The sequence below is a fragment of the Triticum dicoccoides genome, chromosome 2B (assembly GCF_002162155.2).
Source record: "Triticum dicoccoides isolate Atlit2015 ecotype Zavitan chromosome 2B, WEW_v2.0, whole genome shotgun sequence".
Lineage (NCBI taxonomy): Eukaryota > Viridiplantae > Streptophyta > Magnoliopsida > Poales > Poaceae > Triticum > Triticum dicoccoides.
In genome coordinates, this window is record NC_041383.1 from 704,441,287 (window position 1) to 704,458,148 (window position 16,862).

At 48.6% G+C, this 16,862-nt stretch overlaps 2 protein-coding genes across 2 annotated transcripts; one reads left to right on the plus strand and one right to left on the minus strand.

Annotated features, from left to right (window-relative positions):
* Positions 1 to 4,197: 4,197 nt before the first annotated feature.
* Positions 4,198 to 5,413, minus strand: LOC119361188 (polygalacturonase inhibitor-like). The gene has a single exon (XM_037626518.1). It carries the CDS (start codon positions 5,224 to 5,226, stop codon positions 4,198 to 4,200), a length of 1,029 nt encoding a protein of 342 aa, XP_037482415.1. The 5' UTR covers positions 5,227 to 5,413.
* A 3,294-nt stretch (positions 5,414 to 8,707) lies between these two features.
* LOC119368400 (polygalacturonase inhibitor-like) lies at positions 8,708 to 9,780 on the plus strand. Its single transcript, XM_037633674.1, has one exon. The coding sequence runs from the start codon at positions 8,708 to 8,710 to the stop codon at positions 9,743 to 9,745; it is 1,038 nt and encodes a 345-aa protein (XP_037489571.1). The 3' UTR covers positions 9,746 to 9,780.
* Positions 9,781 to 16,862: the final 7,082 nt, after the last annotated feature.

Sequence of the window (16,862 nt, forward strand, 5' to 3'; positions counted from 1 at the left end):
GGACGCCGCCCCGACCTCGACGCCGCCCTGCCCCTCCCTCGTCGCAGTCACCCGAGGTGAGCACGCCCGCTCCTTCCTCTCCCCTACCTCTGCCTAGGGTTTCTTTATATTTTAGTTGCATATTAAGTTTATTTTTATTTATAGTAAGTTTATTTTAGTTGCATATTAAGAACTAGGTACTAATTAGGTAGTAGAATATTTTTATTTATATTAAGTTTATTTTTATTAAGAACTAGTTGAATTAATAGAACTAGTTAGTAAGAACTTGTTTATATTTTTTAGTTAAAGCAATTTTTCCCGCCTCGACGTCGACGATGCCTATCCCGCATCCTCGTCGTCAAGTCGGCGGAGGACGACACCTGCTTGACCAGACCGGCCATGTCCGGGACTGGGCTCCGCCGGGGTGGTACTGGGAGGCGCTACCTACCGGGGGGCGCAGGTTGGTGAGGAGCCAGCCTGTCGTTGACCCGAACCTTCTTTGGTGACGGTCGCGTGGGCCAGTGACGATCGAGAGGCTCGAGGACTCCGCGGAGGTGGTGCGTCACCGTGTCAGTGAGGAGGATGCGCACGTCCGTCGCTACTTGTTTGCGTTGGAGCACAGGCCGTTCTCCAATACCTGGCAGGTTCTTCGGGGATCTCACTGGAGCTATGATCCCGTGATGGTTCCTTCTCTGTGGGTGTCCACCGCCCGCGCCGATACCCGTCGTGTGCTAGGGTTTTAGTTGTATTAGTGATGTTATATGTATGACACTATTCATGATGTATTAGTGATAATATTCGACGATGTACGGACATATGAGATGATTTACTTTTGCTTATTGAATGCATGCTAATTTGAGTCCTATAAGATATTTTGAAATGTATATCTTGTGTTGCTCAATATCCAAGTGGCCCGTCATGTTTGCAGGTTACACCTCCGAGTGGCCTATGTTTTGCCGGAGTGTTGATTCATTTCTGTTCCGGCAAATTTCAGGCGCTCGATATGTCCTATTTTAGCAAAGGTCATGCCGAATTTTTCCGTGAATTTTGGCATGACTTGTGCCAGAATATGTAGGAAATATCGAGTGCCCCGGATTTGTGTGTTGAGTATCTTGGTAGTTGTCTTCGATCGATTTTCAATTAATGTTTTAACTATGAACATAGGAAATGTCTGACGACGAAAAGGATTTCGGTATTTGCAAATACTGCGAAGACGAGCGCGGCCTGTGCGACGAAATCTTCCTAGATGATGATAGGCGCTTCAGCATCAAGCTGGACGAGAACTTCGAAGTGGATACAGTAAGTCACAGCGACAAGTCTTTTTTCGTAATTAAGCATGACATCTGCTTCATTTGCTTCCACTTATATTTTTTTTACTATTCTACTAGCGTATCCCCTGCCATGCAAGAGTTTTTGTATTGGATAAGATAGATTTCAGTCATAGTATGGAGGAAAAGAAAGTTTACTTGAAGACCGAGCATGGTTATATTTTCCATGCAAAATTGTACAATTCAGACGACTACACCTATTTTGGATGCAAAACATGGCGAGCACTATGCAAGACTTATGCATTTGAGCCTGATATGGTTATCACCTTTGATATTCGTCCAGAAGATGATATTGAAGGTAATACCGACATCTGGGTCAATGTGCAGACGCCTCCAGTTATACCATTATGTAAGTTTCTCAACCATATTTATGTCTTTGATTGATATTGTTTATTCAAAAATAGTTGACAACTAATTTGTATTGTCAGCTTATTTCGGTGCAAGCAAACATGTCCAGCGCTTGGTAGACAGGACCGTATACTGTCCTGGGGCTGAACTCAACTGCGAGGAGCTCAGTCATTATGTTTCATGGCTTGAGGATCTTGATACTGTCAAGACAAATTTTCTTCCTGCATTTAGAAATGTTAGTACTGAAAATGTGCGACCAATAGTGTTCGTAATGAACTACGGTCACATCTATATAGGAAGGATGGTAAGATTTTTACTATTTGTCATCAGTGCATCTTTTCCATACATTATTTTTGAAACTAAACTTCATTGCTAAGTATGTTAACATACGATGTTCTTCAACAGGGACTCCCGATGAATGTTGCGCCTTATGGAATCGAGACTAAAGGTACCATGAGTATTATCAGCTTACGGCCAAGATATCCTACAGATTACTTTAGTGCATTCAAGATTAGCGACGGATGCTTAATAGTGCAAGACTGGATCAAATATGTGATGGGGGAGCGCAGAGAAGTACTAGGGGGCAACAAACAAATGTGCTACCCACGATTAGGAGACAGGTTCATCTGCATGCTCCAGCTTGGTCAAGGAGGAGAGCTATACATGTTTTATGTTATTTTACCTCAGAGAGAACAGCAGGAGTGATTAGCTAGCTAGAAATGAGTTTCAGGATGATGATGTGCTACACTATATTACTATGATGATAAAGTAGCTAGTGTTGGTGGTAATGACTATGATGATTATTATTAGCTAGTGTTAGTGGTGATTAAATAAATACTGTTTTTTTATAGAAATAAATATTGTTGGTGGTAATGACTATGAGGATGATTAAATAGCTTGTGCTGGCGGATTAGATTCAAGTGGAGGCAACATGTGGTGCACATCGAAAGTACTACTAGTCCAAACTAGATCAAGTTTAGATTAGTAGTATACTTTTGACATGCATCACATATTGCCTCCACTTGAACCTAATCCACCTTCATTTGACACACTGTTATGGACATAATGATGTAAACCTCATAACTGGCATTGTATCAATATTTGTACGATGGCGCATAAATACACTAGAAATGAAAAAAAAGTACTAGTAGCGATGGACAGAAAACACGCTGCAAGTAGTTACCTTAGCAGCAGCGTGGTACCAAACAAACGCTGCAGCTATTCGTCCTAGCAGTAGCGCGGGCATGCACGCGCTGCTGCTAAGCAATAGTTGTAGCGCCTTATTAGTAGCGCGCCCTCCCGCGCTACTAGTGAGCACAAAACCTGCGCTGCTGCTAGGGTTTTCCCTAGTAGTGTTGGGCTGAGAATTGTGGACTAGTACGTACGTCTGCTGTAGTGCTGTTGACTAGGCAACACAAACTTCGATCTGTTTGTTATTGGACGGACCTTACTTGAGAGTAACAAGCATCCAACTGATGAAAACATGCAGTAAGGAAACACACTCGCGCCCGGAAAAGTAGGATCTAGGCGATCAAGGAGGCGAGGGATCCCTTGCGCGCCGCCGATGACGCCGCCGGTTCCCTCTCTCTCCGTCGGCCGCTCCGGCGGCGGGAGGGAGGGGGAACCTCGGGTCTGTTCGCTAGGTGGGTGTGTGGTAGGGTTAGGGTTGAGGGAGACGCTGCCGAGGCCGTTGCGGTGGTGTCGCATAGGAATAAGTTTCTCCGGGCTCCGTTCGCGGTCAGGCGAGGCTTTTGCCTTCGTCTAGGAGCCAGCGGTGTTGGGGATCCCCGGATCTCGTCGAGGTCGCGGGCCATGGTGGTTGGGGGTCCATCGACACTGGTCGTTTGGATCCTCAGATGGGCGATGGAGGCAGGGAGACGAAGACTTTTCTTCTTCCTTATTGGTATGATTTGCTGCTGCTGTTCTTCTCCTTCCTCTGGGCTGATGCTGTGGGAGATCCTGCTTTGTCCGGGCGGATGGCCCGGCCGCGGTGCTGGACCGGTCGGATGACTCGAGTTCTCTTCCTTCCGGAAGGGACACTTTTCGCGGTACTCAAAGCCAAAGATGGCGACGGCTGTTGCAGGTGTGTTGGATTGATGTCCATGCCCTCTCAGCACTGGTGTCAAGAAAGGAGAAAGCAGCGTGGCGGCAATTGTACCGTCGTCGAAGATGATGACCTGTTTGCGACTGGTTGTAGATCTTTCTGTTGCAGGGGTCTTCTCTCAAGATTCAGGGATGATGACACAGGGCTTCGGAGATCTTCTTGTGTTATGGTTGTCTTAGGGTACTCTCGGTGTTCACGGTTCTTTATGTTTGCGTTTCAGTATGCTTGTAAGGATCAACTACTTTGTACTGATTCGTGATTTGAATGAAAAAATTCTCAAAAAAAAATACATGCAGTAAACAGTAGGAGTAGTAGTAAGCCACAGGGATGCTTTTATTCATTTTCTTAGTATAATAAAAGTTGTAATTATCCATCCATCAGATATTCAGATTACTGCAGCCGGACGGGCTGGTGGTCGAGAGAGAGTCGAGACGAGGATCAGTGCTTGCAGGGTGGAAGTGGACTTCCACACAGCCCCTTGTTGTGCTGGAAGCAGGACTGATCAAACCAGGCCATGTTGCCACCGGCGGGCACCACGCCGCTGAGGCGATTGTAGCTCACGTTCAAATAATTCAGCATCATGTCGACCACCATTTCCGGGATGTCGCCGTAGATGTCGTTGTGGCTCAGCTCCAAGCTGTTGAGGCCCTCGGGCAGCTGCACGCCGGAGAGGTTGAAGCTGAAGGCATTGTGCGACAGGTCGACGTTCAGCAGCGGCTTGTTGGCGCCGAACAGGGACGAGGCATCGCCCTTGAAACCGTTGTACGACAGGTCGATGGTCCAGAAGTGCACGGCGGCGAACTCGGCCGGGACGCCGCCGGTGAGCTTGTTGTGGGAGAGGTAGAGGTATGCGTCGGAGGCCTTCCTGAGGAGCAGCGGCGGTATTGTGCCCGTGAGGCGGTTGTAGCCGAGGTCGAGGAAGTAGAGGTTGGGCATGTCCCCGAGCGACGCCGGGATCGGGCCCGTGAGCTTGTTGGACGAGAGGCTGAGGTAGCTGAGCGCCGTGATCTCGGACAGGAACGACGGCACCGGGCCGGAGATGCCCGTGGAGATGATGTCGAGTAAGCCGAGGGTGGCGTTGAGGCGGGTGAGGTCGCGCGGGATGGTGCCGTTCACGCCGGGCACGTTGTTCAGCACCAGCTGCTGCAGCGCGGTGAGCCGGGCGATGGCGGCGCCGGGCAACGGGCCGGCGAGGCTGGCGTCGTCCACCAAGGACACGCCGACGACGCGGCGCGCGGCGGCGGAGCCGTCACCGGAACAGGAGACGCTGGTCCACTCACAGCACGGGGTGTCGGGCGTCCATGAGTTGAAGTAGGATGCGTTGCCGAAGGCGGATTTGATGGCCAGCAGCGCCGCCTTGTCGCCGGAGTGGCACTCGTTATTCGTCCGTGCCGCTGCGGCTGCGGTGAGTAGCACCACGACGACCAGTGAGGTGGCGCAGTGGTCGACGAGTGATGAGGCACGCATCTTGTCTTAATTTGTGAGTGAATGAATGAATGGTGAGTGAGATGATACCGTAGTGGTTATGGAGAGTCGTCTCGTGCCATGCATGCATATATCATATATGTACACGACACGCTTGCAACTTGGAAAGTTCGGTGCAAATTCAAATGGGAAATCAAAAACTGCAGGAGAAGGCAATAACTACGTACCCTAACCATGGACGCCTGCCTATGCGATCTTGCAAGTTGCAACTAGTACGAGTACCAATGGCCTTGGTTTATTGCCTGCTGCCAAATTTACGCACGTGCTGATGGCCGGTGACCTGGTCCATTCAAGTCAACCCGCTGCGTCGCTCGCTGATTGACTGACTGACCACTGTCTGACTCGCATTATATTAGGATTTGGTAAGTAAGCACCATATAACACTTTTGGTAATTGCGAACAGGGATTGGATCAATAAGTAGTAAGTGGGTTCTTGCCGGCCTGCTGTCTCTCTCGAGTCAAAACATGACGTCAATTCAAGTCTAGATAGGTCATGCCTCGTGAACGTTAGGAAGTAGCTAAGCCGGCCGGATGCACATACCCACACCCCACAGCATGGATCATTACAACAATCTGGCTTCACAATACCGACAGAGACGCTGAAACCGCGTTCGGTTTGCCGTCCAAAATTCAAAAATGGAATTACTAAAATAGGTAACGGTAAGCCGAACATTTTACGTCTTGTTACTTGTTTTTCTTGTTTACCAAGACAAGTGCGCCAGAAATCAAACGTAATTGTACAAAAAGTAACCACGTGACATATGCGGTAAGAAATCCAAACATTTTTTTAAAAAAATATTACAAAAAGAAAACTGGGGAGGAAAATGTCAAAAAATTTGGTCTCACCTTTCCTAGTTGTTTCTTTATTTATTATGTAATGTTTCGAAAATGGGAAGATGAGTATTCCTTTCCATTTGTTCTTTTTTTGCCTATAAAATGCTTCTTTTCATCGAGTTTTTATAGCGGATGGCTTCATTATCTATGTAGTGTTTATACAAATTGTGGCATCACCTTTGAAAATGGGTCATGGATTTTTCTATCTTTTTATGTATTATTCTCCACCTTTTCTTCCTTAATTTTCTTGGCCGCAAAAATATGAATGTGATTCACTACAAAATGAAGCCAAACACAGCCAACAAACTCATCTCATTTCTCCTCAACCTATATATATATATATATATATATCCTCCATGAGAATGCCGTACAAAAAAGGGGCAGACATTCACAAGAGTTGTTCATAGGGAGGAAGACCGTAACAACGAAATCATTCTCTGCGGGAGATTTCATCAACGTCTATCTGTGGCATCATCTCATCAGCATCAGATATATCCCTTCACGTTTGCGCGCTAACTGTTAATATCACCGGATCCTTGTTCTAATTAAGAGAAGATGGGTCTCCAGCTACCTTCGGTGATATCTTCCAGCTTGGCGAATCTCAAGAAGACGCCCCTGGCACATACCACCAACAGCTTCACCCAGGCGCAACCGAAAGCCCCGCCATGAACCCGCCGCGCCGCACCCACGTCCCATCCCTCCCATGTGTCACATGCCACTTCATGCGTCACATGCCACTACTCTTAAGTTGATCTGGAAGAAGGACACATTAAACAAAGTTTTTCTCTGGACTGTTTTCATGACATTATATCTGTAAATACAAATAATCATGTTTCCTTTCATGCATGTCATTATAATTACCAATACAAATGCAGTGTGAGTACAGGGAGTAAATTGTAAAAAACCACCACAATTAGGGACCCTAATTCATAAAACCGCCACCATTCAGTTTTTTTTTCAAAAAACCACCAACATTGTGGTGACAGTTTTCAAAAAACACTGATAGAGTGATTTGAGCCATTTGAGTGAATTTCTGACCGGTGGAGCCCACTGTCAAGTGCCACGTGGCTTAGATAAGGACGGTGCTCGTCACACGCCGTTAAAAAGTTTGACTCCACGTTAAACAGATGTAGGACCCACCCAGAAGTGTGTTTGCTCCTCTCTCGTTCTCGAGCATTTATACGAACACCTCCCGTGCGCCGCCGTCGACGACTCCATCACGGAGCTGGAGCTGCTCATCCAGGGGTCCGGGCAAAGGCGGCCCGGCAAATGGTGTTGGACCCGGCGCGAGGTGGCGGCGCAGCCATGACCGCAGCCGGCGAGTTGGCTGGCCGTGGCCGAGCCAGGCCACACACGCGGCTCCGTCAGCAGCCGGCGGCGAGCGCGGCGTGGAGCAGATACGAAAGGACGAGGGAAAGCGTGCGGGAGGAGCTGGAGGTGGATGGCCACGGCCGGCACGAGGTCGCCTTGCTCAGGAGCCGCCCGACGACGCCGGTGAGGTCGCGAAGTGGAGGAGCTGGATCCGGCGGGGTGGCGGGTGGCGAAGTGGAGGGAGGCTAGCAGAGCGGGAGGTCGCGTCGGATTTGTCGTCAGGACTGCGAGGGGGGCCGGCGCCCCTTGGATCCGTCGCCGGGCGGCACACCGGACGCGCCGCGCCGTGTGCATCGCCGCCGGGTCTGGCGCGGTGACGCGCTCCCTGCGCGGGAAGGGGACCCGCCCTCGAACGGCCAGGTCGCCCGTCTAGCTCCCTGTGGTCCGGCGGGGCGGCGGCGTCTGGCACAGTTGGTCGGGGCGGCGGCGGCTGGCACAGTGGATCGGGGCGGCAGCGGCGGCTGGCACAGTGGATCGGGAGGAGGAGAGATAACACACTGATATGTGGGGCCCCAGTCTATTTTGACGGTCTACCAAACATCAGTCAAACGGTGTTTGTTTGGTTGCCACATCGTCACTTATGGTGGGATCCATCTGTCAGTTTTACCATCAGCAAGTGCTTATCTGAAGGATTAGTGTTTTTTGAAAACTGTCACCACAATGTTGGTGGTTTTTTGAAAAAAATCTGAACGGTGGCGGTTTTGTGAATTAGAGTCCCCAATTATGATGGTTTTTTTGCAATTTACTCGAGTACAGGAGGCATGAACTAATAAAAAGTTCTGAATATGTATTACCAAGAAATAGATCAATCATAGTACAAAATAAATATTAAGAGACGATGTGACAAATAATAGGCAAGTGTACATTCAGATGCTTAATTACCAAACACACCCATGTGAGTCAGAGTAGACAGCCGGCCGGTTAACCAGCGAAGCAACTGGTTGACTTGAATGGACCACCAGGCCACCATCGCCACGTGCGTGAATTGGCAGCAGGCGAGAAACGAAGCCCGTTGGATGTTGCAAGATCTCATTTCACTCCAAAAATGTGCTTCATTCACGTACGTATTATTGCCTGCAGCTGCACAAATTAATCTGAAAACAGGCACCCACGGTTTAAGGTAGTGCCTTCGATCCTGCATGCAGTTTCTGATTTCCCATTTTGGTTTGTATACATGTATGTATGGGTATGGCGCGAGTCTCTCCATAACCAGCATCATCATCTCACTCGCCATTCATTCAGAAATTAAGACAAGAAGATGCGCGCCTCGTCACTCGGACGATGCGCCAATGTGGCACTCGCCGTGCTCCTCACCACAATAGCGGCTGCGGCTGCGGCTGCGGCAGCACGGACGAAGAACGAATGCCACGCCGGCGACAAGGCCGCACTGCTGGCCATCAAGGCAGGCTTCGGCAACGCCTCCTACTTCCAGTCATGGACTTCGGATTACCCCTGCTGCGAGTGGATCAGCGTCTTCTGCGACCTCTCCGCCTCCCCCTACACCTTACGCCGCGTGGTAGCCGTCTCCTTCCTCCGCGACGCCAGCCTCGTCGGGCCCTTGCCCGGCGCCTCCGTCGCTCGCCTCACCGCGCTGCAGCAGCTCATCCTCATCCACGTGCCGGGCGTGAACGGCACTCTCCCGCGCGACCTCGCCCGGCTTTCCAACCTCAACTTCATCGACGTCTCCTACACGGGCATCTCCGGCCCCGTGCCTTGGTTCCTGTCGAGGCTCACCAAGCTCACCTACCTCAGGCTCTCCTTCAACTCGCTCACGGGCCCCATCCCTGCGTCGCTCGCCGACGTCCCCAACCTCTCCTTCCTCGACCTCGGCGGCAACCGCCTCACGGGAACCATACCGCCTCTCCTCCTCAGCAGGACCAACGACACGGCCTACCTCAGCCTCTCCCATAACAACCTCACCGGCGGCGTCCCCTCCGACTTCGCCGCCGTGAGGTTCTCGAGCCTCGACTTGTCGCACAACGCCCTCGCCGGCGAGGCCTCGCTCCTGTTCGGCCTGAACAAGTCGCTGGAGAAGCTGGACCTGTCGCGCAACGCCTTCAGCTTCAACCTCTCTGCCGTGACGCTGCCATCGCAGCTCGGCATGTTGGACATCAGCCACAACGACATCTACGGTGTGCTCCCCTCGCAGGTGGCCAAACTGCAGTATTTGAACGTCAGCTACAACCGCCTCAGCGGCAGAGTGCCCATCGGCGGCAACATGGATCGGTTTGATCAGTACTGCTTCCAGCACAACAAGGGACTGTGTGGGACTCCACTTCCTCCCTGCAAGCAGTGATCCTCGTCTCAAGCGACTAGCTCCTCCAGCCGTAATCTAATGGATGATTATGAATTACAGCTTCTTTAAGAAATAAAAGCATCCCTCTTCAATACAGTAATGCTTCTTACTGTGCTCAAGTGTGCATCTTCACACATACTTCCCCGGTTTTAAAATGAGTCAATTACATCATAGGTGTCTGAACTTGGCAAGAAAAGTCAGTTTGATGCTAAAACTTGCGGCATACATTGAACCGGTGACAAAACTTGGCTTGGACGTGCATCTACGGTGCTAATCACGTGTGTATACGCATGGTGTGCTGATGTGGCACGCCAACGTGGCGCGGGACCTAGTGTCATTGACTGGAAGGCGGGAAGAAGCTCGTGTGGCCTTTTTTTACAGAAACACCCTGGAATTATTTTTCTTTACAAAAAAGCCCATGACTAAATACGCTGGAAGGCGGAGAGGAGGGTGTGTGGCCTGGTTTTTGTAGGAAACACTCTGGAATTATTTTTTTCTTCACAAAAAAGCCCCTGACTGAATACAAATCTTGGAAAAATCCCTTCAAACGTAACTACATCTCTATGACCCTTGGGGCCCACCCATCCGGAAACAGTACAAAAGATATTATAACATCCAAAACCAAGTGCCAGTTCGAACCCGCGACCTCAGGATAATAAAAGGATCATGATAGCCACAACACCAAGGCCACGTTGATGTTTATACAGGATAGCAGTACTTAATAATTATAATCAAGCACATGCGGCTTAAATGACCTGGGGCGACCGCGCCCCATTTTGCACACCATAGTTTTTCCAATTGATAAATACTATTATAATTCATATTTGTTATTTTAGTTATATAAATATTTTTCCAAATAACACATAAATATTTCTTAGAATTACATGAACATTATTTTCAATAATTAATATTTCTCATAAAGTAAACACTTGAATATTTTTTAATGCATGAATATAGCCTAAAAATATGAATACGTGAATATATTTCTGAATAAATTAGTACTATTTCTATGATTCATGAAATTATTATAATTCATAAATACTATTATAATTCATTAATACTATTTTAATTATAGAGACATTTTGAAATAGCACTTTCATATATTTTTAGAATTCCATGAATATTCTTTTAGATAAGAACAATTTTCTGAATTACATGAATATTATTTTAAATAATAATATTTTTTAGAATTACATAAAAATAATTTAGACAATAATGTTTTTTAGAATTACATAAAAGTTATTTTATTAGTATTTTGCGGCTTTTTATATATTATTTATAATTTTAAAAAATAACACGTGAAAAATGGGCCCTTTGGGCAGCCGACCAGATGGGGTCAGGTCTTTGGTTCGAACCTGTGAGGCACAATATTTTGCATATCAATTTGATCTTTGTAATGTATCCTGCAGGATGGGACCCAAAGGTCATAGAGATGTATAGTGACGTCTCAGATTTTTTTTAAAGAAAAATCGAGGGTCTCTTTTGTGCGAAAATAAAAATTTCATCGCACACGCCCTTGCCTATGTTGTCCAGTCACTGACACTGGGGCCCACATGGCAGTCTTGTTAGGGTGGAGTCACGTATATAGCTACCCTTGCCTAAAACAAAATGTATATAGCTACCCCTGTTGACACCAAGCTAGGCTTGGTGCGGTGGTTAGAGACGTTGTTAAGTTTCACGGTATTTTTGCAAGATTTGGTATTCATTCAGGGGCTTTTCTATGAAGAAAAAAAATCTAGGGTGCTTCCCGCAAAAATCAGGCCACCCACCCTGCTCCCTGCCTTCCGGTCACCGACACTGGGTCCGGTGCCACGTTGGCGTTCCTCGTCAGCACACCATGCGTATACAAAGGTGATTAGCACTGTAGATGTACGCCCAAGCCAAGTTCTGTCACCGGTTCAATGTATGCCGCAAGTTTTAGCACCAAACTGATTTTTCTCGCCAAGTTCAGACACCTGTGGTGTAATTGACTCTTTTAAAATAGATGACCCAACTTTATACTAACTTTGTACTAAAGTTAGTACAAAGTTTGAGCCATCTATTTTGGAACGGGGTGAGTATGTCATTAATCTATGTACGTGAAATCGCATGATTAGTCTGCTGCATGTTATGCTCAAGTAAGGTCCAATAACAGATTCACTTTTTTTTTTCACACAGACGTGATGTTTTGGGTGAAATAAAAACATGGATAATGGATCATTCCACTTCTGTCCTGCTGTTTCTTTATGTTCCAAGTCTGAATCGTAATACTTGACAAATTTTGCATTAGGCATATACAGATGCTACATTGCAACGCTATTTCTTTGTTGGAGTTTTCAAGTGAGAGCCCCAAGTTGACAGGCTGCTGAATTCTCAAACTCCAACAAGACTAGTGGAATTTTTATGTTTTGCTCCTTCAATTTTTGTTTATTTAGACACACCTAGGAAAGTATACCCCAGAAATAGAACCTAGAGCCCTGGGAGACGCGTTACTTGATGTTGTATGCTGCCACGTCAATAGGGACGCGCTTACCCTTTGGCCGAGCTGGCGCATATACGGTGTCAAAGGACGTGACGACGCCCTACGGACAGAAGTCTTTAGAAACAGAGATTGAAGGAAGAATGGTTTGAAAGAATCAAGTGATGGTATTGATGATTGAGTTGGGTATTTATATGTCCCCAGCAGATGCATACAAAGATTGCTTTACAAGGTTCGCGTCCTCTCAAAGGGGCGCATCGTGTGGACAAAAGTAACTACCTACTCCTAGTTAGTTTAAGATGTTAGCCAATCTAATAAATGCTTAGTTGGCTTAGGATCTAAGTTAATCTATTCCTAACACTCTCCCTTGGACAACACCATTTCTTGAGAATCTCTTGTATAATCTTCGGATCTTCTTGCATAGTCGTTAGAGTGTTCTTGTGTATCCATGAGGTTGTCCTTTGTAGATTCTATCATGTTGCAATTCTTCATTTTTAGAATCCCCCCTCAAAAAACCTGGTGAAAAAATAGAAGAAAATGGTACAACATATAATGATCATTGTCTCCTTGATAACTCATATGAGAAAAACCTTGATAGAAAAAAATCTCATTAGTGAGTTTAGAGATCAATAAATATGCCTTATATACTTCCTTTAAAATCCCCGGTGGGGAAAATAGAAAGTATGACATATGATAATGAAGATATATTACCTCATTTAGCACCTTATATGAGAACCGTGAGAGCAAACTCATCAAGTGAAAAGGAGTGAAAATGAGTGTAATATGATGTGCCACTGTAATTCCTCTAAAACGCAGTGGGAAAATATAACGAAAGTTTGGTGCAAATTCAAATGGGAAAACAGAAACTGCAGAAACCCTAACCATGGGTGCCTGCTGCCTGTTTGCAGGTTCGTGCAGGTGCAGCCGCAGCCAATTAATTTGGACTGAAATGCGATCTTGCAACTAGCAAGCTAGTACCAATGGCCTTGGCTTATTGCGTGCTGCCAAATTTGCGCACGTGCATGCATGGTGATGGATGGTGACCTGGTCCATTCAAGTCAACCCGCTGCGTCGCTGATTTACTGACGACTGTCTGACTCACGTTATATTAGGATTTGGTAAGTAAGCACCATATAACACTTTTGGTAATTGCGAACAGGGATTGGATCAATAAGTAGTAAGTGGGTTCTTGCCGGCCTGCTGTCTCTCTCGAGTCCATGGATTATATTGCTCCTCCAATCCAAGGTAAAAACATGCCGGCAATTCAAGTCTAGATAGGTCATGCCTCGTGAACGTTAGGAAGTAGCTAAGCCGGCCGGATGCACATACCCACACCCCACAGCATGGATCATTACAATACAATCGTGGTTCACAATACCGACAGAGACGCTGGATTAGCAGGTGAGACCCATCCTGATGGATGACACGTGACATCCACAAATCACAAAGCACCCACCCCACCCCCCATCTGAAATCAGGGGGGGGGGGGAGATTAGATGCTTTGTGATTTGTGAATGCCACATGTCATTCATCAGGGCGGGTCTCACCTGATTTATATGAGACCTGGTCTCATATAATTTTTTTCCAACTTCAGCCCACCCACCTAACGGACGCTGTTTTTTTATCCGGTTGATCGCTCGAGCGAACAGATTTGTCCGCCTTTTTATTTGGGTCTGCTGGTAGCGGCGCATTTTGGGGGGTCAGGCATGCGAGCGGCCAAGGCGGCCGCTCTGCGTGGCAGGGCTAGGTCGGGCGCGCAAGCGCCGCGAGGCGACCGGGCGCGCGAGCGGGGCAAGGGAAGCTCATAGCGGCGGGGCGTGCGAGCAGGGCAAGGGAAGCTCGCACCGGTGGGGAACGGTGAGGCGAGGCCGGGCCGGGCACGAGGCGGCATGGTGACCGGGCGCGCGAGGCGGCTGGGTGCGGCGAGGCGAGGCCGGGCCAGGCACGCGAGCACCTAACAGGCAAGACCGAAATGGATCCGAGCGAACACCGAACGGACTGAAAATAAAATTGAGTCCGTGCGAATATCATACGAGCGGACAAAAAAGGGACAAATGGGTCAGTGAGTTAGAGCAACTCCAACCCGGCGACCCATCCATTTACGTGGTCGCGAACAAAAGTGATGGTCCAACACACTGACCCATCCTAAAACGCGTACACTTCACGTCCGTGCGAACCAATTTCCGACCCAAATTTGTGCTTGGAATGCGTCGACGCCGACACGACATAGACGCGCCGCACGTCCTCTCGGTGTCTGCCGTGTCTAGACATGGCGGACGGGCAACTACCTCCCGCGTCTTTATTAATAGCAATCGTCGACCGCGGGCCCACGCATCAGCGACGGCTGGCGGCCTGTTTTAATCCAAGCGTGCTGGGAGCCATCCTCATCCTCTTCCAGACGCCCCTTCTCATCTAGCCACCTTTCTGCTCCCCCGTCGGCCACAACCCTAGCCACCATGGGCTTCTTCGCCGGCAAGAACAAGGGCAAGGGCCCCGCCAGCCCTTCGCGCACGCGGCCTCTGACGGCGTCTGCCCACCCACCGAGGCAGCGGGTAAGCGTCCTCCTGGTGCACTAGGAGCACGCATACCCCTTCGGTACCCTGACGTCATGCTTCCACAGGACTGGCATTTGGATCCGGAGGGGGTCCCAGTACCGGCGTTGCCGCGGACGGCGTGGGCACACGCGGAGGAGGTGTGGTGCCGGCGGCAGCAGCTGACGCCAGAGCAGCACCTCAATCCCGCCTACGCAGCAGACTCTCCCGATTGGGATGTGTGGTTCATGTTCGAGCACGAGGAGCAGCGCCGGCGCGTCGTCCAGCACGTGTGGGCTGGCACACCGCCGCCCCTCATCGTGCGCGACGAGGACCATGAGGAGGAGTCCGCCTACCAGGCAGCGCTGGCGGCTGTCCTCCACGAAAGCGAGGAGGAAGAGTGCCGCAAGGTAGAGGAGGTGGAGACGGTGTACCAGGCGCGCCTGTCGGAGGACATAGCGCTCTACGTTGCCATCAACTGCGTCGTGCCGCCACTGGTGCCACCGTCCCCCGTCAAGGCTGAGCCGGCGCCGACCCCCGTTAAGCACGAGCAGTACACATGGGACGGGTACGTGCGCGAGTGGGTCAGAGCGCCACCCGTCTAGCTTGGGGTGATGCCGGCGCAGAAGCAAATCTACCTCGAGCAGTGGCGGCAACACTGGCTGGCGGAGGAGCACCGCGAGGGCGAGCGGCTCGTGCAGTGGGAGCGCGACGCGGAGGAGGAGCGTCGTGCCCGCGGTGGGGCAGCCCAGCCGGCGGCGGAGGACGTCGCCACAGCCCGGGAGACGGCGTTCCCCTGGGCTAGCTTGGCACCGACGCTCATCGACCTCACCGGCCCTGAATGACGACAAGGACGCCTAGGGCAGCGCGCCTCCTCCTAGTAATGTGGAATCGTGGACTCTCGCTGGCCTTTGAGGCCGTCATTAATGTTTAATTAGCATTTTTAATTTCAAAAATATTTACTGTATTTTTTTGAGAGAAGTGCATATTACACCCCTCAACTCTAGCCTTAGTCTAATATACACCCCCAACTTCAATACCGTCTAGTTTACACCCCCCCCCCCCAACTATTAAAACCGGATAGAATTCAGCCCTCTTCTCCCCGTTGACCGGTTTTTGACCCAGTTGACCAGTTTTGACCTCTTGACTGAGTGAATAGTAACTAAAAAGTAAAAATAATTTTGTTTTTTCAACGGGTGAACAATAAAACAAAAAAAGTTGGAAATAAAATTCAACAAACAGTTTTGATTTTTTTACCGGGTGAATAGTAAATTAAAAAATTGCTAATTATTTTCAAAAAATCCGAATTATTTTTGCATGGACAATTTTTCAGTGGGTGATGTCCGTGCCAATTTCCAGATTGTTCAGACGTCTGTGAAACAGTTAACTGTTTGTGTACTGTTTGGGCCGATTTTTTTTGTTGAGAGACCACTGTTTCGTGTACTGTTCGTGCACTCAAGCATCGTCCATGCAAAAATAATTCAGAAATTTTGTTTTATTATTATTTTCCGACTTTTTACTAATTTTTTTTGAATTTACTGTTCACCCAGTGAAAAAATGAAATTGTTTTTTTGAATTTACTGTTCACCCCGTCATCGGGTCAAAAACGGTCAACGGGGAGGGGAGGGTTGAATTTCGCCTGGTTTTGAGAGTTGGGGGGTGTAAGCTAGATGGTATTGAAGTTGAGGGGGTGTATATATTAGACTAGGGCTAGAGTTGAGGGGTGTAATATGCACTTCTCTCTTTTTTTTCACGCGACCTCAAAAATTGGTCGGGACAACATTGGGCATAAGCGCCGACCCAAACGTGAAAGCGGACATGAGTATTCGCCGGGCAGGACCAAACGGACAAAAAAGGGACAAAATTGCCGTCCGTTTGGATCGGCCGGTTGGAGTTGCTCTTAGACACACGGCTTCCCTCCAAATCGAAAAAGAAAAAGGGAAAAAGAGGGGAGCATGTAGTATGCGTCAGGTATCTGAATTTTTGTTGTCGTTTCAGTCAGTTTCTAATTCTACGGCATCAGATGAACATCCAACGGACAAGAACAAAAAAGGAAAGGTGGAAAAAAGTGACTGAAACCTGTTATAGTTTCGGTCAATTTTGTAAAGGCCAGTGATCGGCGCCGAAA

Excerpts from the sequence above, each read along its gene's own strand:
- LOC119361188 (XM_037626518.1), bottom strand. The coding sequence starts at position 5,226 with ATGCGTGCCTCATCACTCGTCGACCACTGCGCCACCTCACTGGTCGTC.
- LOC119368400 (XM_037633674.1), top strand. The coding sequence starts at position 8,708 with ATGCGCGCCTCGTCACTCGGACGATGCGCCAATGTGGCACTCGCCGTG.